General features: G+C 33.6%; 1 protein-coding gene and 2 non-coding genes across 3 annotated transcripts in view; 1 reads left to right on the top strand and 2 right to left on the bottom strand.

Annotated features, from left to right (window-relative positions):
- LOC109833891 (4-alpha-glucanotransferase, chloroplastic/amyloplastic) overlaps positions 1-15257 on the top strand; it is a 45572-nt gene extending 30315 nt beyond the window's left edge. Inside the window, exons 9-16 of the mRNA XM_020401743.1 lie at positions 4736-4875; positions 4984-5015; positions 5102-5176; positions 5308-5380; positions 5463-5551; positions 13177-13221; positions 13833-13985; positions 14859-15257. Of these exons, the coding sequence (XP_020257332.1) occupies positions 4736-4875; positions 4984-5015; positions 5102-5176; positions 5308-5380; positions 5463-5551; positions 13177-13221; positions 13833-13985; positions 14859-14963 (712 nt within the window). The 3' untranslated portion in view covers positions 14964-15257. The remainder of the gene's footprint in view (positions 1-4735; positions 4876-4983; positions 5016-5101; positions 5177-5307; positions 5381-5462; positions 5552-13176; positions 13222-13832; positions 13986-14858) is intronic.
- On the bottom strand, positions 17041-17110 carry TRNAW-CCA. The gene has a single exon. It is a non-coding gene; the product is annotated as a tRNA-Trp (tRNA).
- Positions 17929-18000, bottom strand: TRNAW-CCA. The gene has a single exon. It is a non-coding gene; the product is annotated as a tRNA-Trp (tRNA).

Genomic DNA, 24299 nt, shown 5'->3' with positions numbered 1-24299 from the left:
TATGTGGGATATAATGATTGAGAAGGTAAATGTTGTTATTTATAGACATGAGGGCAAAAGAGAAAATGATCCCTCCTTATTTTATGATGTCGTACACAAGATCTTGGTGGATAGATGGAATAAGAGCAACACGCCACTTTAGTGCTTGGCGCACTCTTTGAATCCAAGTAATTTAGATTATGTTATCAATTCATTATTTTTGATGTGATTATTTTTATTAATAGTGTCTAATTCAATGTTAAACTTTTATAGATATTATCACGAGGCATAGCTCAATGAGAATATCCATCGGCAAGCACCCTATCAAGATAAGGAGATCTCTTCAGAAAGGTCTCTGATTCTGAGGAGATATTATCCTAATGCCGATGAACGGAAGGTAGTTAACTTGGAATATGCTAGGTTCTCGGACGCTCTTGACACTTTTAGTGATCCATATGCTCTTGCTGATAGAGGATTAATGGATCCAAAACTATGGTGGGTGCTCTATGGATTCTCAGCTCCAAATCTGCAAGCATTGGCCTTAAAGATTCTGGGCCAACCTTGCTCATCCTCTTGCTGCGAAAAGAATTGGAGTACATATTCATTCATTCTTTGAAGAGGAACAAGATGACACCGACAAGGGTAGAAGATCTTGTGTATGTGCATAACAATCTTCGTTTACTTTCTCGGTCATCCCAAGAATATCAAAAAGGAGAATCGAACCTGTGGGATATTTGTGGAGATGTATTCGACTCATCTTGATGTACTTTTTGTTTACAAACTTGTTATTTTGTGATAGAATGAGTATGTACTCGAATTCCTCTTTGTTTATGATAGAATGAGTATATACTCCAATTCTTTTTTGTTTACAAACTTGTTATTTTATGATAGAATGAGTAAGTACTCTAATTCCTTTTTGTTTACAAACTTGTTATTTTATGATAGATTCATATTTTAGATTGTTAATTAAATTTTATAAATTTTTCTATATATAATAATCATTTTAAAAAAATCCTTGTTCTATCCTTGTATCCTATTTTTTTGGATTTTACTGTATCTCGTATCCGTGTCCGTATCGTATCCGTGTCTCATATCTGTATCCGTGCATCATAGCCGTGCCCTTCCGGATCTTGTATTAAGAGTTTAGCAATGTAAAATCCCGTAAATTTGAATATTTTATGATAAATAATGGTAAATATGTTATATAGTAAAAAATAACATATTTTGATGTTTGAGTATGATAATAATTGATTTGAGATCAATTCAATGTATATTTGTAAAAATATGAGTGCAAATGCACAAAACAAATTCAATGTATATTTGTAAAAATATGAGTGCAAATGCACAAAACATGCACAAAGGCCAAAAGAGTGAAAATCTAATGCACAAAACATGCACAAAGGCCAAAAGAGTGAAAATCTGGGAATAATGACCAGTTATGAGTTTCTATGTTTTGCATACCGATGCAGTCAGAATCTGGTAAAGTATAAAAGACCAAAGTTGTAGATCTTTTTAACAGCTTTCCAACAAATCTTAGATAACCTCATTCTGAGGTTGGATGAGAAAATTACAGCCAAAATACCGAAGGTTATTTTTCTAGTCAGACTAGGTTTCCTGGTTCGGGTCAAACAGGTTTGTTTTGGGTTTGCCTCTATAAATACATGTGTTTTTCACGAAAATTCTTTTCTTTTATCATATCTATGAACCCTAGCAGCCACCCTCTCCCCTCAAAAATCCTATATCTTTTCTTATGAGTTTGGAGAGCTTTGTGAAGTAAAACACTGACACGAGGGCGAGATCATCGACGTGTGACGAGGGAGAACGAGTTATTTATGCTCGGGGATTGCTTGCTTTGTTTTAGAAGCTTGCACATAATATTAATGCAAGATCACTTACATCCAAACCCATCCCCATAGTTAAATAGCTAGTTTAGAAGTTTAAATTGTGTTTACATGCTTAGATCTTAATCTAATATGAAAAAGAATAGATTTTTGTTGTTAGATCTTAAAAAATGTTAGATCTACATATTTTTCTTGCTGTTTATAATAGAAACATGATCATGATCATTAAGGTTCTTCAAAATTTTATTTTTAACTTGTTAATCATGTTCTAATCATGTTTAAACCCTAATTTGATATTTAATTGAGTTTACATGTGGATTAAAGATGAGAAAACCCTAGGTTTGTGATACCTAAGTGTTAAAAATATGATTTAATGAATATATATCTTTTCTAAGTTGTTTGGCAATCATGCTTATGTTTAATATGTTAAAAGTTCATGCTTTAGATTGAAGAATTTTGTTAATTAGGTTGATAATTTTAGTAAGTGATTATTAAAGTTTAAGTGTTGTTATATGTTTTATATATGTTTCAGTCTGTTTTAAACATGATTGAAGGTTTAAATATGATTTTTTGTGCAAATAATCATGCTTGTTATGTTCTGCAGAAAAACTGCTGCACATATATACTGTTTAACTAGAAATTTAAAATAACAAATAAAATTCAAATTGAACCAAACTAATGCCAATTGAAAGATATGTGAATCTAGATTTCAAAACAGAAAACATTTCCTAAAGATAGTTTTCCTAGAGAAAGATATGCTCAATTTACTGATGATACATTCTGCAAAAAAACTGCTGCACATATATAACGTTTAATTAGAAATTAGAGATATCATATGAGCTCCAAACCGAACCAAACCAGTGTCAAATGGTAGCTATATGAATCTAGTTTTCAAAACGAAAAACTATTCTTAAAAAGAGTTTGTCTAGAGAAAGATATGCTCAATTGAATAATGATATGTTCTGCAGAAAACTGTAAATGTGCTTATTTGAAATAATTGATATATAACGTGAAAGTTTCTTGATTTTCGCTCTTGTTTGTTATTTTCGAGAGAGTTTCTCGATCTTGTACTGTTATATTACAATGATTAAGAGTTATTTAGCATCTGAGATGTTATTGAACATCAGTTATGGACACGCACACCGAGATATGTGCATGTATGCTTAGTTTATGTTGTGTTAACATACTTTTATCGCAAATTGAATTGGTAAGCACATATAAAGAAGTATAGTTATTCATGTATCCGAAATTGGGAGATAGAAGCTATTTTCACAGGACGATTGAGTAATAATATTACAAAAGTATCGTCATTTCATGTATCCGGAATAGGAAGGTAAAACTTATTTTCACAGGACGATTAAGTAAGAGTATTACAAAAGTATCGTCATTTTATGTATCCGGAATAGGAAGATAAACCCTATTTTCGCAGGATGATTGAGTAAGAGTATTATAAAAGTATCATCATTTCATGTATCCGGAATAGGACAATAAAACCTATTGACCGCAGAACGATTGAGTAAGAGTATTATAATAGTATCGTTATTTTATGTATCCGGAATAGGAAGACAAAACCTATTGTCGCAGAGCGATTGAGTAAGAATATTACAAGAGTATTGCTATTGCATAAGGGGATGCATACATATATATATCATCAGCTGTAGTTACTCCCATGTTAGATTACCCATGAGTAGGGTACATTCCTTGATTTGTGGCATACATGATATGACCTATGGTGATTTTTTAGTTGGATGATATTATCTTATTATTGCGCCAACTACTTGAGAAGTAGTTCGCGATTGTGACATTGGTGCTATATGGTTTAGGCTTGGAGTATTTCTTTTGAGTGTTATTTTTATTCATAGAGTTAGAATTGGTATTTAGGGATCTACGATTTGAGACATATGGTATATATATGAGAGTTTCCTTGTTTGGATTATTTCGCTCGAGGTACTACATCTCGTCTTGTAGGTGTCTAAATATTAACTCCATTAGATACGGGGAAAATGATATAGATAGATTATACTATTTTGATTATTTGTATGTTTTGTACATTCACCTATTTGTTGTTTTCACTAAAGAGATAGTGACTGTGATTGTGAAATATATCGTAGCATGGTGTTTGGTGCTTGGCAGGTTTGACAATCCGACTTACTATGGACTGTAGCCTTGTGTGAACCCTGGGGCGTCACAAGCAAGTTGGAAAATCATCGCAAATAAAAGAAAAATTACAAGAAGGATAAACAAGAAAAAACACACTAGATTTAGCGAGATTCAGCAACGTGCCTACGTCCTTTGGAGTCACACCATGTAATTCTTTTGATTAATTGAAGAAGATTACAATGTCCACAAATAGGTTTTTATCTCTCTGAGATCTCTGAAAGAATCCTCTCAAAACATTCTTTTTCACATGTTCTCATAACCCTAAAATCATTTAAGTATATAATATAGGATCCCAATCTAAAACAGTTTCCCAAACAGTTTAGGAATCTGGAAATCCCGTTCCCGGTTGATCGAGCCATGTGTTTCGGTCGACCGGCCAAAATGTCAATTTCTGCAGGGTTTTGGTGCATGTTTTCGGTCGACCGGATCAAGGCCCTCGGTCGACCGACCAGAGCTTTGATTTCTGCTTGTTTTCTTGCAGGCGTTGCGGTCGACCGGACCAGGTCCGTTGGTCGACCGACCCACGTTTTTCCTGTTTTCTTCGTTTGTTTGATTTCAGGTTTGGGTCTCCACACCCGAGACCAACAGATAATGCATAGTTAACCAGGTCCTTCTTTTCATGTTATGTACAAAGATTACACTCATTCCTGAAGCACAGAATTAAATTCTCATTGAAAAAGTTTTGCGCCTTGCAATTTTCATCTTCATCTTAAAGTCAATATTGTAATCTCGAGTTTAATTTCTTGCTGTTACAGCCCTCTATATGATTGGAGAGCCATGGAGGAAAATGGATATGCATGGTGGATACAGAGAATAAACCGAGCACTTGACCTGTATGATGAGTTCCGTATAGACCATTTTCGTGGATTTGCCGGGTATTGGGCTGTTCCTTCGGGTTAGTTTAGTAAAACAAATGCCTACAATTTCTGGGAGTCTGTTCTGTTCATCTTCAAGGAATTTGAGCATTGATTGTTTGATTGTTACTATATTTCAAAATCTGCAGAAGCAAAGGTTGCAATGTTTGGAAAATGGAAGGTGAGATTCACATATATAAGCATTATTGTTCTCTGTTGAAGACTTTACTGATAAATAAGTTTTTTTTAATATTTCATTGGCAGTAGGCTGGACCAGGGAAAGCCTTCTTTGATGCCATTTCCAAAGCTGTTGGAAGAATTACCATAATTGCTGAAGACTTGGTATGGTCCAGTGAATGCTAAATATTATATGAAAAAGTTTAAAGGTCAATTTTACGATTTGCTGAATAAAATGTTTACTATTGTTCTATTATTGTTCTATTATTATTCTAATTATAACTTATGCTCAATAGGGAGTTATAACTGAAGATGTTGTTCAATTAAGGAAAGCTATCGGTGCTCCTGGAATGGCTGTTCTGCAATTTGGTACTTTTAGCTATTGCTTAGTTATATTCCTCAGCGAACTGTTTAACTTAGTTGCTAATTCATAATATCTTTCAATGACCAGCTTTTGGAAGTGACTCAGACAATCCTCATTTGCCTCATAATCATGAGCAAGATCAAGTTGTATATACTGGAACACATGATAATGATACAGTGAGTTCCCTTTTCTGTGGACCTGACCTTTCCCGTTTAGAAAAAAATTATTTTTTGTTGGCAATAATATTAAATTAATGGAGTTTTCATAGTCGACAACTAAAATCTTTCTGAATTCCTTCTTCACCTCTGAGAGCTTCATAATTCCATATTTTGCCTTCGAATTGTTTAAGTCGAGACAAAACCCCATTACATTTAGTCACCATTTCTTTTCCAAAAGGCTTAATATCACGACCCCATTTTCCAGACCTCGAGAGAACATGGAGGCGGACTAAACCTGCTCAAATTTATCAAATATCCACCAAATAACCATTTGTCATATAAATTAAAACCAACAACAATTAATCACCATAATCCAAAAGTCAATATTACTCCCACTAAGATGAGATATATGTATAGAAATAAAACTTATCCTAAAGGGGAAATCTCATTATTACAAAAGCTTTCAAGTATTAGCTAAACATCGAAGTCTTTATTTAACCTTCAAAAAAAATAGCAGTCTACAATTTATTCCTTACTCTTTAAGTGATTTAGAAACCATCAATTCCACCTAATCTTGAGACTCTAAAAGAGTTTAATAAAATACAATGAGTTCACAACTCAATAAGTGGATAAATTTATACATTAAACACTAGTTCTGCAAAAGCTAAAATATTTTGACTTGATAAGCAAAATATTAGAACAATAGAAAATCATCAATGAACTCTTATATTTGATGCAAATATTTGAAAACTTTAAAAAAATCATGATATTGAAAATAAATAGGCCACATCTCATTGAGGTCAATGCTTAATATCCCGGCTGACACGATATCCCTACTTTTATTAATCTTGTGGTAGTAGGATATAGAGACCCAAAACATGAGCTTAGCGTTAAAATAACCTCATAAAGCCGCATTGAGCCCAGTTTAAATGACTTATATCTGACATATACCGATATATTGACTTGAAACACATGTTTTAAGAAAAATGAAAAAAGTTGATATAAGCAAAATATTTCATAAAGAAATATGCCAAAGACCAATAAGTAGTGAAAATCAACCACATATGCATCCCAACCTACTAATATATGAAAGAGACAGGTCTGTTGACAAAGAACATAAGTATGGCTTATACCAAAATATTTGTGTGAATCACAAACTCTATCCAATCAACAATTGATATACATGTAAATCATACAAAAGGATATAATCCATCGTGGAATAATTCTCATATATATAAGCTAACTTTTAGAGATAAAAAATACACAATGCGAAAAGCATAAATTCACTACTTATCTAAATCTAAAAATGGTCCAAGATCAACTCAAGACACTTCCTTGGAACTTCTAGGAATACCTAAAGAATAAATATGCACAACCATCAATACAAACATTGTACTCAACCCACTTGACTGGTTTTTAACTATATACATGATCCGTGGGCTCTAGCCATTATCAAACATTCTAATACCTCTTATATTAGCACATATTGATTCGGTCATCGATTTATATTATCTCCAGAAAAACTTAGTACATCAACCCACTTGACTGGTTTTTAACTATATACATGATCCGTGGGCTCTAGCCATTATCAAACATTCTAATACCTCTTATATTAGCACATATTGATTCGGTCATCGATTTATATTATCTCCAGAAAAACTTAGTACATCAACCCACTTGACTGGTTTTTAACTATATACATGATCCGTGGGCTCTAGCCATTATCAAACATTCTAATACCTCTTATATTAGCACATATTGATTCGGTCATCGATTTATATTATCTCCAGAAAAACTTAGTACATCAACCCACTTGACTGGTTTTTAACTATATACATGATCCGTGGGCTCTAGCCATTATCAAACATTCTAATACCTCTTATATTAGCACATATTGATTCGGTCATCGATTTATATTATCTCCAGAAAAACTTAGTACATCAACCCACTTGACTGGTTTTTAACTATATACATGATCCGTGGGCTCTAGCCATTATCAAACATTCTAATACCTCTTATATTAGCACATATTGATTCGGTCATCGATTTATATTATCTCCAGAAAAACTTAGTACATCAACCCACTTGACTGGTTTTTAACTATATACATGATCCGTGGGCTCTAGCCATTATCAAACATTCTAATACTTCTTATCCCTTTCAAATACAACTCAAAAGTAATCTGTATTATATGATCTAATAGGAATTAAGGAGGTCCTACACTAGACTATCTATAAATCACCTTTATATAAAAAGAACAAAAAGAAAAGGGCTGCTTCAGCCTCAAGTTACCTACGAATCGGTGGTTTCGAGACTAATGCCTTGTCTTTGGACAGAGGCATCAAAAAAACTCATAGAAACTAAGTTGGATTAATTCCACATTGAAAACCTAGGTTGAAGCCATGGTCAAACCACAGACAAAGAAATCAAATGAAACATTCTAATTAAGGTAAGATTAGAAATATCTACCTTGCTAAATGCTTCTAATTCAAAAAATCCAATTGCTTCTCCTGAAGATCTTCGGTCTTTTGTTCTCTCTTTCTTTTCTCCTAGAGTCGCTTGCTCTAGAGAAGAGAATAAAAAATATAGATGCGGCGTTGTGGGGTTACTGGGGTAAGGTTTCGGTATTTAAGATCTGATTTACATTAGAACCCTCAAGAAATGCTCAAAGACCAATTTAGTCCCTGCACTGGGCTCCATACTCAAATGGGTCCCTCTATTTTCTTATCTCTCAATTTAGTTCTTGTACCACACATTAAATGCAAACTGAGTCATTTTTTTAACATCCGTTAAAAATAGGATGTTAAACTTTTCATTTATGATCATATTACCCCAGTGGCATGTCGATAGTAGAGGTCCACGTGCTTTAGAAAGCTATAATTTGTTCTTAGGAAAACTATATTGTGTTCGTATGTGAAGTGACATCCATACCCAGTACTCTGTAGAGATAACATCTGCATGGTAGAGGAATTTTGGTTATAAGAATAGTTGAAAAGGTTGGTCACAAGCAATACCAGTTATTAGTAGCTCATGAGCTGCTTTTGAGTTCTACAGGGGTTTTGGTTTGAGGGGCGTAAACTAGTATCAAACAAAATTTGGTGGTCGATAATCATATCTTTATGGTGAGCATATCCGTACACAACATGAATAAAACCTTCGTGAATCCTTTCTCCAGTTTCAAACTCATTGGAAATCTCAAATCAGGGTCCAAATTCAAAGATGCTCAAACTCTGTAGGTTCAATGACACTTGATAATCTTTCATTCCTTGACATTGAAAATTAAAAGGGACAAGATGACAATGCACAAACTCTGAGCAATATAATTAAATAAGATCCATAAAGATAACAAACCCAAGCAAAAAATCTGAGTGAATTTCAGTAAACAGGTCGATGCAATTCAGAAGAAACTGCATCAAGAAGTAATTGACAACATGTAGCATAGTGTATAACCAGAAACACTTACAGCTGCAAACAACATATTTATCATCAGACCCAACTAAAAAAATTATCTCAACAACATTAATGACTAAGAATTAGGGGTGTTATCGGAGCGGATACGGTTCGGATATGACACTTACCATATCCATATCCGCTTCTTGTAAACGGATACGGATACGGATACGGATCATTCTCGGTAAGAAAAAACATTAACCATATCCGCACTTATCGGAAACGGATACGGATCGGATATTTGAGAATCGGATCGGATATGATCACGGTTATAAACGGATATTCACGTATAGTTAGAATTACAACCAAATAGGTAAATGTATGTGGTTGTACCGTTGTAGGCTTCTCTTTAATTCACATATAATTAGAAATACTAAAATTGAGCACAAATCTATTAAGTATGTGTATCATCCCTTCTGCTGCATTATCTTCTTTCAGTTGTCTGTAACGTATGATGTTAAACATTGAAATAAAACTTACTGCAGAAACATAATTTGAATCACAAAACACACTGCAGAAATCATGTCTGTAATGAGCTTACCTACACAATAACTTCCAGGCTAATTTATATGTTGTTAGTTTAATCCCAACTCTAAACTTCCAGGCTACTTGTGTTTGAACTTTGGAAAGTTTTTTGCAATCTTTAACCTTACCTTGTTTATTCATGTAGCTATATTCATACATAAAACAGTAACTATATCTGACTCTTAACAGAATAGCAAACAGGTGAAAAAAAATGAACAATTGTCACCTTGCAAAAATAGACTTCAGATTATGTCCTATGGTCCATACGACAGTGTGTGGATCGACGAAGACGACGTCTGGAACCCTTCCCCCTAATGAATTCCCATCTATTTCACTATACAATAACAACGTAAACAAAGTTATAAATATTCAATAAACTTGAAGATTTCAGTGAAGGGAGGCAGAGAGTTAAAAGACGAAGACGACGTCTTTGATTCAAGAAACATCAAAGACAATATGCAAATAAATAGATGAGACATTTTTCTAATAATCGGTATAAACAATAGTACGCCGTGGAAATTTTTTCTTACCCGCACAATTAAGCAAACAAAAAAAAACAAATAAAAAACATAATAACTAGCCTTCTCAAATTTTAAAACCCATTCTACAGAGCAATACTCCATCAAAGAGCATGACAAGTGAAAGGAGTGACACAATAAAAGGAATGACTCACGAGGAGATAGGAATCTCGAGGAGCTCTTCAAATTGACGGGTATATATTACTCTCAAATACGAAGACGACGAAGATCGACGAAGATCTGACGAAGATCTTCACTTAGGCCCTTGAGGTTTCAAAGACGACGAATATCTGACAAAGACGACGAAGATCTGACGAAGATCTTCACTTAGGCCCTTGAGGTTCGAAGACGACGAAGATCTTCTGGTGAGGCGATGGAGGCGCTAGGGTTAGCGGTTACGAATGGAGTGGAGGAAGATGGAATGGGCTGGACCGCTGGAGGCTAGGGTTTTGAACTTACAACCTATATACTTACGGGTTTGGGTTAGCGGTTACGGGTTTGGAAATGAAACTTTGGGACCCGAATTATTTTTACATTCGCGGATATCCGTATCCGCAACCCTCATATCCGTTTCTGAATCCGTATCCGAAAAAAAATCCGAAACCATATCCGTATCCGTTACCGTATCCGCTCGGTTTCAAAATTAGCTTACCATATCCGTATCCGTTCGGATACGGATGCGGATCGGTTCGGATATATCCGAACCGTTTGGCACCCCTACTAAGAATGCATTAATTTTTTGTTTTGGTTTAATTAAATTGAATAAAGGATGCTCCCTGACCTTTGAAATTGCAAATTAGGAAAAGAGGGAGATTCAATGGTCAGTACAATGGCAAAGGGAGTTACCAAGTGCTGGGTCATAATCATAGAGATGCATAATTATGTACTTTGTTGAAATCTTGAGATACATTATTTTGTGTTTTGGAGGGAGGCATTTAAGTGGAAAGTGATCTTTTTTCAGAAACGAAATGTGTAGGGTAGTTTTGTCTTTTCAATTTTAATTTAATGGGGTTTTTAACCGAGAGTTTAAATAGGACTAAGTTTACATCTAAGAAGGGGTACAAAGATTAAGTTGAGAAAAAATTAAGTAGAGGGCCCAATTTGAGTATGAGACCCTAGTACAAGGACCAAGTTGATCGTTTAGCCTATATATTACTATAGTTACTATTATTATAGCCATAAAAACCTTATTGTAATATAATATTTACAATTCCACATTTAGTTTAAATAAATACATAATATATACTTCTTTTAGCCTGAAATAGGGGTCATTACATATTATCTCCCTTAACAAAAGTTTTGTCCTCAAAACTTGAACATACTTGACTTGTCCATTTGATCATTTGACAGTTCTCTCTGACGACCTCAACTAAACTATAATTATACATGTACTATAATTAATATAACTATTTAAACCTCAACTGAACTATAATTATACATGTATTATAATTAATATTACTATTTACTTAAATCTCCTATTGCAATTGGATAATTGCAATCTAGTATTCATCAGTTCTGTTATTCAAATATGCAATAAGAAAATAATTTGTAAACCTAGTTAATCACAATTGAGAATTTGGGATATTACATTTAGTAAATAATGCACTCATATATTGGTGAATGTAATGCCAACTGATGCCGAGCCAAGTCCAGTTGATGATGCACTGGAAACTGAAAGAATATTCAAATTAAAGGTTGAAGTTTATAAGATTATCTAGGATCGAACCTTTTTGTGTTATCTTTTGTTCGATCAATCAGATTATGGAGTTACCTACTCCAATCTTATCAACTTTGCCACCATATCTTCCTTGTTGCTCTCTTCAGTCTCCGTACAAAAATGAAAAATATAGTACTATAATATGCAGTAGTAACCACCCAAAAATTCTAAGTGTGACATCCTTAATCCATCCGCATCTGGAAGTTTATCTCTCTTCCTTATGGTGATTCCTTTTGAAGACCTCATAGAGTTATTATTGCTGGTTAGCGATGTTAGAATCTCCATGCATCATTCTTAAAATAGCTCAAAGAAGTGAAATATGAACTCAACAGTTTGATGAATGGAATTGACAATACTCTCGAGTTTCCTTTAATTTCTCTTACTAATTGAAGAGCCAGATGCTAGAAAAAAGTGAATCTATTTTTCCAATCATCAAAAGTTGAGAACATATCGAGATTCACTACATTGCACAATTTGATGATACTATGTCATTAATGGAGTATGAAATGGGTTTGTGATTCATTAAACATTACTGTCTGGTAACTATCAAATTTTAATCTTCTTGCAACTGAATATTCATTGGAGTCTTCCTCCTTTACATGAATTGTGTAATAAAGCCAATCTCGATGTGTTGAGACTTACTGTTTATTATGCAAAACACAAGATCAGGTGTCTCTTTTCGAGAGGAGGAGAATTGATGCAAAACTAAATTGAATAAAAGATCCACGGATACCTGAAGAACCCCTAGTCATCCATAATCGAATTCTGTTAAAATTTTGGATCTATCTCTATCCCAGTTTGTTATTTGTTAAAATAGAATAGAATTATGACGCATTGTTTTACTTTATCTTTTACTTAGGCTTTTAAGTTTGTTAGGTTTAATCTTGATGCCTTTTTCGTTTATTAGAAATTTGACTTAATGCCTTTTTCCTTTATTGGAAATTTGACTTGATGTTGAGGTTATAAATATACAACTCCTGTGTTTTGTAGTTTATCATCAATGAAAGATTGGTATTGGTTATTGATATTATCAATTGATTGAATCGAGGTCTGAGATATGGAATATTTTTAGTTTCTTTTTAACCTGTAAACCAAGTGATTTATGATAGGTGGGACTTTGTGTCTACTTAAACCAATTTTAAACGGGATGTTATAAATGATGTTAGAAGTAAATGGGGAATTTGAGACTATTTTAGGTGTTGGTACGAAGAAATTTTTAATAAAAGAAGAAATAGCCTGCTTGTGTTTGGTCAATGAGCCAGCTCCAAAAGTTTATGCTAGGCTTTATAGCTGTGTAGCTTTATGCTTGATCCAGAGCTCTTTTTATCTGTTTCCGCGAATCCAATTCCATGCAGTATTCTCTTTGCAAATTACAATGGATACTGTATAATATGGTAATTTATTTCTTAATGGCACTAATTGTCCTGTTGTAGGCTGTAGGCTGGTGGGAAAACTTGAAGCATGAAGAGAAGTGTACTGTAAGTATTTTTGACTTGCTTCCTGTCCTCTATTGTACTGGATTAGTAACCACAAATTGGAGTTTGCAGTTTCCAATTTTGTTAGTGTTTGCAGTTTCCATTTTTATTAGTAAACATTAAATTAGTTACATGGATTGTTGCTTGATATGTTTAAATTCTACTTCTGATTGATTCTTTTCAGAAGTGAAAGAAATGAGATATTCAGTTAGTGTTAAATGCGAAGATCTAATGGGTGGAGTCCTGCGTGTGACTGAGAGCAATAGGATATGAGTCAACTTTATTCAAGGAAGATATCAACGGCTAATATCTTTAGGCTATATCAAATAACTCGAATATTGATATATTTGCATCTGCAGGAACATGCATGTATCTTGAATGAGTTCATACTACTAAAATTTTGTGACCTTGTCCTTGTAGCCTTCACATGAAAAAATGTATACCAAATGTAATTTATAAAGTTTTAGATGTTATTCTGACTGAAAATATTTTCATGAATGATTTTTAAACAAAAATATGCATTTACCATCAACGTGCATGATACTTGCTAGGGACATGAACATATTCTGATATTGTGCTACTAATGCTGACTACAAATAAATATCTACATACAGGTGAAAAAGTACCTTTGTACTGTGGAAGAGTCGGAAATCTCATGGGCCTTGATTCAGGTTGCCATCTCTTCAGTTGCCAGAACTGCTATTGTACCGATGCAAGATATCTTAAGCTTGGGAAGTTCTGCTAGAATGAATACTCCTGCGACCCAGGTCAATCCACCATTTCTGGATATCCAATTTTATGCCCTGAAGAATGTGATAATAGTTTACTTAACAGAAGAAATAACCCCTAACTAAATTGAATGGAGGAATTAGATTAGTTCATGTAGCTGACTCCAAAAATTTTCATACAACAAGTCCGTGGTCCGTGTTCTAGTTCTTGTTGGGGATTTTTAATCTCCACTCCTATGATCTGTGCAACTTAGAAGCCAATCAACAATCCACAAGATAAAAACAACCACAATTAAGTAGAAACAACACTGAGATTTACGTGATTCGGTCAATCAACTTTGACTTATATCTACGGGATAATAATACGAGAAATCCACTATATGTCAAGGAAAACTACAAGAGGAATCACTTAACTCTCATCTCTCAATCTCTTAACTTCACATACACAATTAACTCTCCTATTCTTTCCAAAGCCCTCTCCTTACAATCTTTAAACAGACAAAAACTGCGAAATCCTCTCTCAATATTATAATCTTTTGCACTATTAAAGACTACGAATCTCTCACTAATGTTGTAATCTTTTGCGAGAAGAAAGACTATGAAACCCTTGCTTCTCACACACTATTCGTGAATCTGTTTTATGCCCTCTGCTAACCAAGATTACAAGAATAGCTATTTTTTCTTTTTTTGATTTTTCTTTCAACGATAGAGGAATATATATATATATGAAAATCAAAATCCTAACCTAGCCAAACTTTCTAATTAGAATAGAATATAAACTCCTAATCATGATAGACATCTAACCATATCCAATTCTCATGAAGTTATATAAAGAATCAAAGACATAATCTCAACAGTCCTTAATTTCAAGGGTTTTAATCTTCTAACCTTTGATATGTTTTGTTGCTGCAGCTAGGAAATTGGAGTTGGAGGATACCGAGTTCCATAAGCTTTGACGACCTGAAGCCTGAAGCAGAGAAGTTAAGGGATATGCTCTCACTGTACAACAGAATATGAAGCGGAGGCAGGGAATAATCTCTGAAAACTCACTGATAGAGATCATACAGTGGTAGATTCAGAAAAATTTTCTTGGGCAGGGGAGGGGGGGGGACTATAAGTATCTATTTATAGAAATAAATACAACTCAATTCGGAGATGTATAACCAGTGATATGAATGTTTTTACAAGACCATCAAAACAATTAGCAACAGACTTAGAAACATGCACATATGCTGAAACTTGCACGGCTCACAACTTTTGATTCTGTTATCGGAATCACTATTATAATATATTTTCAGAAAGCTCTTAACATGATCTACAAAAGTAAGATCTCCAGGGGTGCAGTTGCCTAACCCGGGCACCACTTAAATCCGCCTCTATTTTTGTATTATGCTTTACTAAAATAAGGTCTTGCATCTTGCTCTGTAAAACTTGGGAAATTTGACAAATGTTTTTACTTCAACTGGAATTTTGCTTAAGGTTGTACTTTCGGTTCTAAGTAAAATCTATCTCAGCTTATTTTTATATTTAAAATGTGGAGTTACAAAACTTTGATGCACTGTACAGAGTCAAATACTATGATCTTTTTTCTTCCTCTTCTGAGAGTCCGAAGGCTCAAATCATGTAGCCTTCATCAACCTCTGTTGGACTGGCTACGTGTGCTCGTGGCATGATCTCCTATTGCAAAAGGATTTTGTTACTGAAAAAGGGTTATTTAGATATTAGTCCCTCAAAATAAAACCCATCTTGTTTAAAAACAATTATTTGCAGTTTGGTATTCTAAAGTATACAGCTTTTGAACTTTAACATGCCGAAGTTTTTTGACACTCTGATATCTTAAAGTTTACATCTTAAAGTTTTCTTCTGACACTTTAGTTACGACAAAAAGTTTATACATCTTAACTTTAATATCCTAAAGTTTTGTTTTTGACACTCTTAACACCCTAAACTTTAGGGTATTGAAGTTAAAAATTGTGCAAGCTTTGAGGTATCAAAGATTAAAGAAAATGTGGAATCTCTAGGATATAAAATTTTTAAAATGTGTAAAGTTTGAGGTATCAAAGTGTTAAAAATGGTTTGAAATATGAAAGTTAAAAAGATGTAAGGTATGAGGTACCAAAGTTTAAAAAGGTTTAAATTTTAGGCCCATATTGAAAATAACCCTTAAAGAAAACATCAATTGAGGGTATTTTGGTCATTGAGCGACCAAAATGCAATAACTCTAGGTTTTGAGGGCCTAAATCAAATTTCATAGACTTGAGGGACTGATATGGAATTATTTAAGATATGAGGGTTTGATATCTAAATAACCCGAAAATGTAAACGATTTTGTTACTGATGCAAATGGAAAGTTTAACCTTGTCTGGTCAAGTCGTAGCAAACGTAAGGGTAATCTTGTTTTGGCTTGCTCTTAATTTGCTTAATATTGTGGTCACTCTATTTGTCCTAGTTTTGGAGGATAAAGTTGGTAGGAGTAATCAAAGATCAACTGTGTTATCAATAATAATATGCAAGGCCCAAAAAAATTCTTTGGGGTTGTTTATTTCCGTATATTTGGTGGGATTTTGCATTATAAAAAACACTACAAGTTTAAAATCTCATATTTTCATTGAATATATTATTTATTTGATATTTTGCATGCCACAATTTTTAGATTAACATGTAAAATTGGTGCATTAAATATAATTTTCTAAACATAAGTTGATTTCTCCTGATTTTAGTGGTTTTATACATATCCTTAACAAAATTCACTTACACCCAAAAAAATTTCATTGAATTTTATTCTTCGTGCAAATACACTCTTCAATATCAATTTCAATCAAACAAAATTTTAAGTCCAGATTTTTCAAAATCCTTTATACGTGGATCAGATGTACTCCGCCAACCAAACAAACCCCAGGTAGGCGGCCTACTCATTTAATGTTCAAATTTGCTGTGATATTATAGGGCTTTGAGCCCAAAATCTCTCCGTTGGATGCAGCCTTTTTTAATGTATACAGTAAGTCCGAGGCCAGAATAAACCACAAACTGGTCCAACACAAGCCGAACAAAGTTTTAAAAAAAATTAAAAACTTAGAAATACTTTCAGATATTGAACCCGACGTGAATCGAACACGCAACCTTCTGATCTGGAGTCAGACGCGCTACCATTGCGCCACGATGGAATTATTTAAGATATGAGGGTTTGATATCTAAATAACCCGAAAATGTAAACGATTTTGTTACTGATGCAAATGGAAAGTTTAACCTTGTCTGGTCAAGTCGTAGCAAACGTAAGGGTAATCTTGTTTTGGCTTGCTCTTAATTTGCTTAATATTGTGGTCACTCTATTTGTCCTAGTTTTGGAGGATAAAGTTGGTAGGAGTAATCAAAGATCAACTGTGTTATCAATAATAATATGCAAGGCCCAAAAAAATTCTTTGGGGTTGTTTATTTCCGTATATTTGGTGGGATTTTGCATTATAAAAAACACTACAAGTTTAAAATCTCATATTTTCATTGAATATATTATTTATTTGATATTTTGCATGCCACAATTTTTAGATTAACATGTAAAATTGGTGCATTAAATATAATTTTCTAAACATAAGTTGATTTCTCCTGATTTTAGTGGTTTTATACATATCCTTAACAAAATTCACTTACACCCAAAAAAATTTCATTGAATTTTATTCTTCGTGCAAATACACTCTTCAATATCAATTTCAATCAAACAAAATTTTAAGTCCAGATTTTTCAAAATCCTTTATACGTGGATCAGATGTACTCCGCCAACCAAACAAACCCCAGGTAGGCGGCCTACTCATTTAATGTTCAAATTTGCTGTGATATTATAGGGCTTTGAGCCCAAAATCTCTCCGTTGGATGCAGCCTTTTTTAATGTATACAGTAAGTCCGAGGCCAGAATAAACCACAAACTGGTCCAACACAAGCCGAACAAAGTTTTAAAAAAAATTAAAAACTTAGAAATACTTTCAGATATTGAACCCGACGTGAATCGAACACGCAACCTTCTGATCTGGAGTCAGACGCGCTACCATTGCGCCACGGATCCGGATACTTTGACTATCAATAATCACAGATAACATAGTTACGTAACTGATTAGGTCATTAAGGTTGAGAAAATCATGCGAGCGGTTCTTGAGGATCATGACAAACGAATATCTACTAATTTTATAGGACATTGAATGCAAAGGCTTTTTCAAGAACTTGTGAGGCTGACCTTGACATTGAGCGCATGATTTTATAGAAATTTATAAAAATTGCCTTAAATAAATGCCAACAATTTGATAATATCCTATTAAATTGTTGTCTGGTTTTATGAGGAGCTGCTCTTTAACTGTTGTTGATGAATGAGAATACTCCGTACCAAAGTAATTGATATATTTACGATCATTTGTTGCAGAGTTCTATCAAAGCTGTTAGCTGGAGAGAATGAAAGATTAATTAGGAGACAACCTCGTTAAAAATTTGAGTATGTTGGATAATTGATTCAATGGCCGTCATAATCTGTTGCAAAGACATATTTGATTATGAAAGATTAATTGATTCAAATTGAGATCTCAAGAGTAAGGGATCTTACCAGATCCCATGTCATATGCAATAGATATATCCAAATCGAATTAAGACTTAAACAAATATATACTTCTTCAATGGTTTCTTTCTTTTCCTTTTTTTTTTTTTGGGATGGAATCTTCAATGATTTCTTAATGCATAGGTACTGGTCAATGCGTTATTGCATTGGATATAGTACAAGTACCATTCTTTCTCAAGTGATGATCGACCAACCAAGAATAATTAAGAGAACATAATTAATAATTGTTTTGAAGCAACTAAACCTTAATCAACTTCCTACTTTATCATATACCTTGCATAAAGTTCTCATCTAAAGATTTTACTAGCCAAATATATAATGGCATATCCAGCTGATCAAGTTAGGCATGCAAATATATATAGTTGCTTCCAATATAATGCTTATCACGTCACGAATTTATTTTCTCCTGTCAAATACAGGTGTGAATGAAACTAGAGTTCGGCTAGCGTCGCTTTTAGTTGGACGCTGAGGGAACATTAAAGTATCATGTAAGCAGTATAAATGTTCGGCGACAAGGTATTTGTAACATCCATATACAAGTATAAGATAAACGAGCTGATAATAATAATAATAAAATATAGCGATCAATTAATCTCAGTGACTTGGTGAATATTGAATCTTTCAAATGGATATTGAAGATATATTCTAACTTTTTTAATGAAGTGTACTAGAAGTGTCTGATGCGTACATATTCAGTTAAACGAGTGAATCTGGTCTAATAAAGGCAGCGCATGCATGCATGAGATTTAGGCTCGATCACATTGGGGGAAAAGTTTGATTATGCAGTTAAATATATTTGGATTCATGACTCAGATAATATATATGGTTAACTCCTTTTAATCAATTTGAGTCCATGTACAATTTATCATAGTCCATCTCTCACTCCGTTATGATTTAATTAAGGTGGAAAGCATGCAACGTTACATATTGGTTTGTGTAACTTGATTAAACGCTGCTTAGGATTCGCCTTGGGTGCACATGATGTCGTCACAGTATCTAAGAGCATGTTTGGCCAATTACCTAGTTTAACGAATTATAAGTTTTTTTTCTCACTTATAACGATTCAAATCTATGTTTGGTAAATAAGTACGTATTTACTTATTTGTTCCTTATAAGTAGGAAAGCCGGGATTTCCCTAGTTATATTTTTTTGGGTATTTATAAGTGAGTTTACTTGTTCATGTTAAAAGATTACTTTACTCTCCAACAAAATAAGAAAAAATATAAGTAATAAATAATTTATAAGGTTTCATCAAATTAAGTACGAGGCCTAAATACCCTGAGTCAGGGTCGATGGGCTTGAGTGGGGCTAAATAGGTTTGGGATCCGCATGAGATTTATTAGGAGAATCTAACATCTGTTCAGTTTAACATATGAGTTTGGTCTATCAAAACTATATATGAGACGCGGTCTAATGTCACACAGAAATTAAAAAACAACATTTGGACTTAAGTAGGTTCAGTCTTTTTGAGCTATTTTATGTCCAAATAATTAATCTTTTAGTCCATCTCAGTTCACGAACCATATCATAACAACACAAAAGGATAATAGGTATGTAACGCCTACGCTACCCCGGTCAAACCATTTCTGGACTGTCCAATATAAAAATTCTAATGGAGCCGTCGCTTATATTTCTTGCTTACCATCAACATGTAGCGTGATGAACAGAAGAAAATAATTATATTCTAATCATCCTGAATATCACTCTTTCTCAATTTTCTTTCTCAATTTTTTAACAGATGCACTTTCGTGACTTCGATATTGGTACTCCAAAATTATTTGGTCAATGTTGTGTACATTCTGAAAACTTGAGGGCAAGATCTTCTAGAGATTTCCTGAGCTAATAAAGTGAACGGGAAGTGGTCCTACATTCTGTAGTGAACCTACACCTAAATTATATTGACATTTTAACACATTCTTAGGATAATTTAGTATCTCGGCCTCCTATGAGATTGTTTAAGAAATTGTGTTATATGTGGGCGTCAAAAAGGTAACAAGGTTAGATGAACCTTAATCTTCTGCTGGCCGGGTTCTATTTTATTAATGAGCATTCGTAATTTAAAACTAATCATGATTAACCAGAGCTATTAATATGAGGATGCAATGTGATATATACGAGCATGAGATTGCGACACAGTTTTTAACTTGGTTTTTTGAATAAGACTATCTCCATACATACTATATTTTGTACGAACTTATATCAAGACATGTGAATGTTACTTGCAAACCTACAATATACCTTATTATTCTTCCTATTTTGTTCATGGTTAACAACTGATTAGTTCAAAGAACATGACCGCCTTGACTGAATTTGCTTTTGGAGATCTCTTCGATCGGTTCGATATGCAATGCATTGACTATTATACTTGTGGGGTTTTTATATAAGTTCCGGGTTGACCAAGGGTTCCGTTAGGCTCAAGCTAGTGGTGCCACAGCCATGGCTGGTGACCTCAGAGGTTGGTTGAGTTGTAATAGTCTGAGAGAGAGAGAGAGAGAGAGAGAGTAATTTTATAGTTTGGTGGTAATAAATAAGATGAGGATATAAAGTGTCAGTTATCTCCTTGAGCATCTTATTGCTAAGGGGGTGTTTTGGTTCACCCATTTTGTAGATATGTTTTGAGAAAATACCAGACAATAGTATTTTTGTAAATAATAGATTTCTATAAATTACGTTTGGTTCAAAAAAATTATAGAAATATTTTCTATAAAATAAGAAAAAGTAGGGTATTTTATAGAAATCAACTTTCTTTCCAAATGAAAGGAAATTGTCTAGAAATCTGACACTTATATTAAAAAATAATTAAGTACACTAGTACCATTCCGCATGCGATTTCTCATGAGCATTGTTAGTAATCTATTTTCTATAAAGTGATATCCAACCAAACAAAAGAAAAAAAAACAACATATTTTCTATAAAGTTAGGAACTTTTCCATGCTTTGAACCAAACAAAGAAATAGCAATATATATATATATATATATATATATATATACATATATATATATATATATATGATTACTCTTTGGGTTCAATACATTTTTCTAAAATTTTATAGAAATACAAGGAAATAAAAATTTTAGCACTTTTTCTTTTCCTTTCTTTATAGAAATTGAACCAAACAGCCCCTTACAGAAGATCATGGGTGATGATCATGTTAGGAGTGAATTTGTTAAGCCAGTTTATGATACGATTGGCGCCAATAATGTCATTCCTCTTGATGATGATGATGATAGAGGCATTCTACATGAGAGTGAGACTGAGCCTCAATCTAATGCTAACATTACCCTAAACTCCACTTCTATCTGATGCTAACACTACCCTTAACTTCACTTCTAGAAAATCCCACCATGAGTCTAATACAATACCTTTCTCAAGTAAAAAAAATTAGAAATCCAATGATGATGAGTTGATATGTAGCTTTGTTGAGTCAATGTCAGACTCAATTAGAAATCAACACATCATACATTGGACTGAGTAATTAGTTGCAGCCTTGAAGTCTCATAGTGACACAAACAGTGATGAATTCCTCGACATGGTATTAAATCGCTTGTATGAAAGTGAGAAAGAGGCAAGGAGGTTTTTTATCAAAATGAAGGAGGCGCAGAAGAGGTTTATTATAAATCTTGCGGCGTCCCAAGGATTGGATACATCCTCCCTTTGATGGATTAATGTAAATCTCCACACAAACTTATATTTTGTTAATTGCAAACTTTAGTTATTACAATTCATGTGTTAGACCCTGGGGGGGGGGGGGGGGTTGATTAGGGTCTTATGCTAATCTAATCCTATTTTATACCAATTAAAACTTATTAATAAATTATTCTTATAGGATAAATATACAATATGTTATGAGCAAGAATATGCAATATGAACAAAGAGATATATCCTAAATGGTGAAATATATGCAAGGATATATAAACACAAGTGTAAATAAATATGACACCACAAAGAGATGAAAGCGATATATGATGTGAGCACAAATAAAGATGAACGCCAAGCAAACACAAACACACAATATGTTCACGAGGTTCGGTCCCTATGACCTATGTCCCCGCTCCTCACCTCGAGGAGATCTCCACTATCACAACCCGGTTTGGAAGCCGGAACTTCTACACACTCGGTTTTCAAGCTCACCGAAAACTCTCACATCAATCACACTAAATGTTGGTTTCTAGCCCGTGTCCTCCTCCTCAAGTGCTCGGATACAACCTCTCCCTAGGTTCGTCAACCGATGCCACTTCTCTTGGATTCGACCCCGTCTCTCATCACACACTTCTCTCGGTGTACAAGTGTATTACAAGTGACACTCACAATATAAGCTCAATACAATGTTTTGTTCTCTATAATGAATGAGAACACAATGAAGCTCACTCTCATAGATTCACACACCAATACCCACTAATATATTGTATGAAATAATCTAAACTCAATAAGGGTGTGTGTGATAAATAAGAATAATGAAATTCTAACTCAATTTAATATAGCAAGATATGAATATGAAATTGACAATCAATAAGCTATATAAAAGAGTTTTAAAAAACTTCTCTATAAACACAAAGAACTGAAGAAATGATGATGAGGATGAATTCCTCAATTGAAATTGAAAGCTTCTTCTTTGTGTAAAACTTCTCTTTTGAAACAAAACTTGAAACAAGGCTTTAAACACCTCTAAAACACTTATAAACTTAATTAAATAAATCTCTTGATTGGTCAGAATGTTAAATACACTGGGATATTTATAACACCCCCAAAACATCAGCAAGAACCCAAGTAAAAAGACCAAAAAGCCAGAAGAAGATAAAAACTGAAAATAGCTGTTACAGTGTTATGAGTCGACTCGGTATTGTTCATGAGTCGACTCATAAGTAGCCGTTATAGGCTAAAAACCAACTTATGGGTCGACTCATAAGATTCATGAGTCAACTCATAAACCATGGGTCGACTCATAAGATCAAGAGTCGACTCACCACAAACAAAACTCATTTTCTAGCACAGTTTGTGAGTCGACTTATGACAGGCATGAGTCGACTCAACTTGATAAGTCGACTCATAAGATTATGAGTCGACTCAGCAGAAACAAATGTTAAACTACGCAGCAGTTTGTGAGTCGACTCAATACTGTTCATGAGTTGATTCATAAACATGTACATAAAAAATTTCAACTTTGAACCTTGTTAAAAAATATCAAAGAAATTCTAAAAAATATAAAACTTTGGGAATGGTTTATAAACATGATATTAAACATATTTGTGAAGAAATTTTGGAAATTACATTTGCCATTTGTAAAAGATCATCATTTTAGCAAATGTGCACATATATGTGTAAATATGTAAACATATACATTTGATTTTAATAAAGAGGTGTATTGCAAAACTTTTGTAAAGCAATATATAATGTAAACATGATGTTAAACCAAAGCCATATTGTTTAAACCAAAGCCACATTGTTTTCATGAGATGAAACAACTATGTGTGTGTAAATATATATTGAGCTTAGAAAATAACACACGATATATACAATAATACCTAAACATAGCTGATTTGGATCTTTAACTCCGATATAAACCTATAATAAGCCACAATCACTAGGAAACAAAATTAGTTATAAATTATTTGTAAAATCATCAAAACAAAACAATAGTGTAGGTTCAAAACCAGAACCCTAACAATGTTGCTAATTCCTAAATGCCTACGCTTACTTATATTTTGTTAATTGCAAACTTTACATGTTGCAATTCTATAGGTAATCTTTGTGTTTGGTT

This window comes from Asparagus officinalis, chromosome 3, assembly GCF_001876935.1.
Source record: "Asparagus officinalis chromosome 3, Aspof.V1, whole genome shotgun sequence".
Classification (NCBI taxonomy): domain Eukaryota; kingdom Viridiplantae; phylum Streptophyta; class Magnoliopsida; order Asparagales; family Asparagaceae; genus Asparagus; species Asparagus officinalis.
Note: the sequence above shows the minus strand (reverse complement) of the source record. Positions and strands in the feature narration are given on the sequence as shown.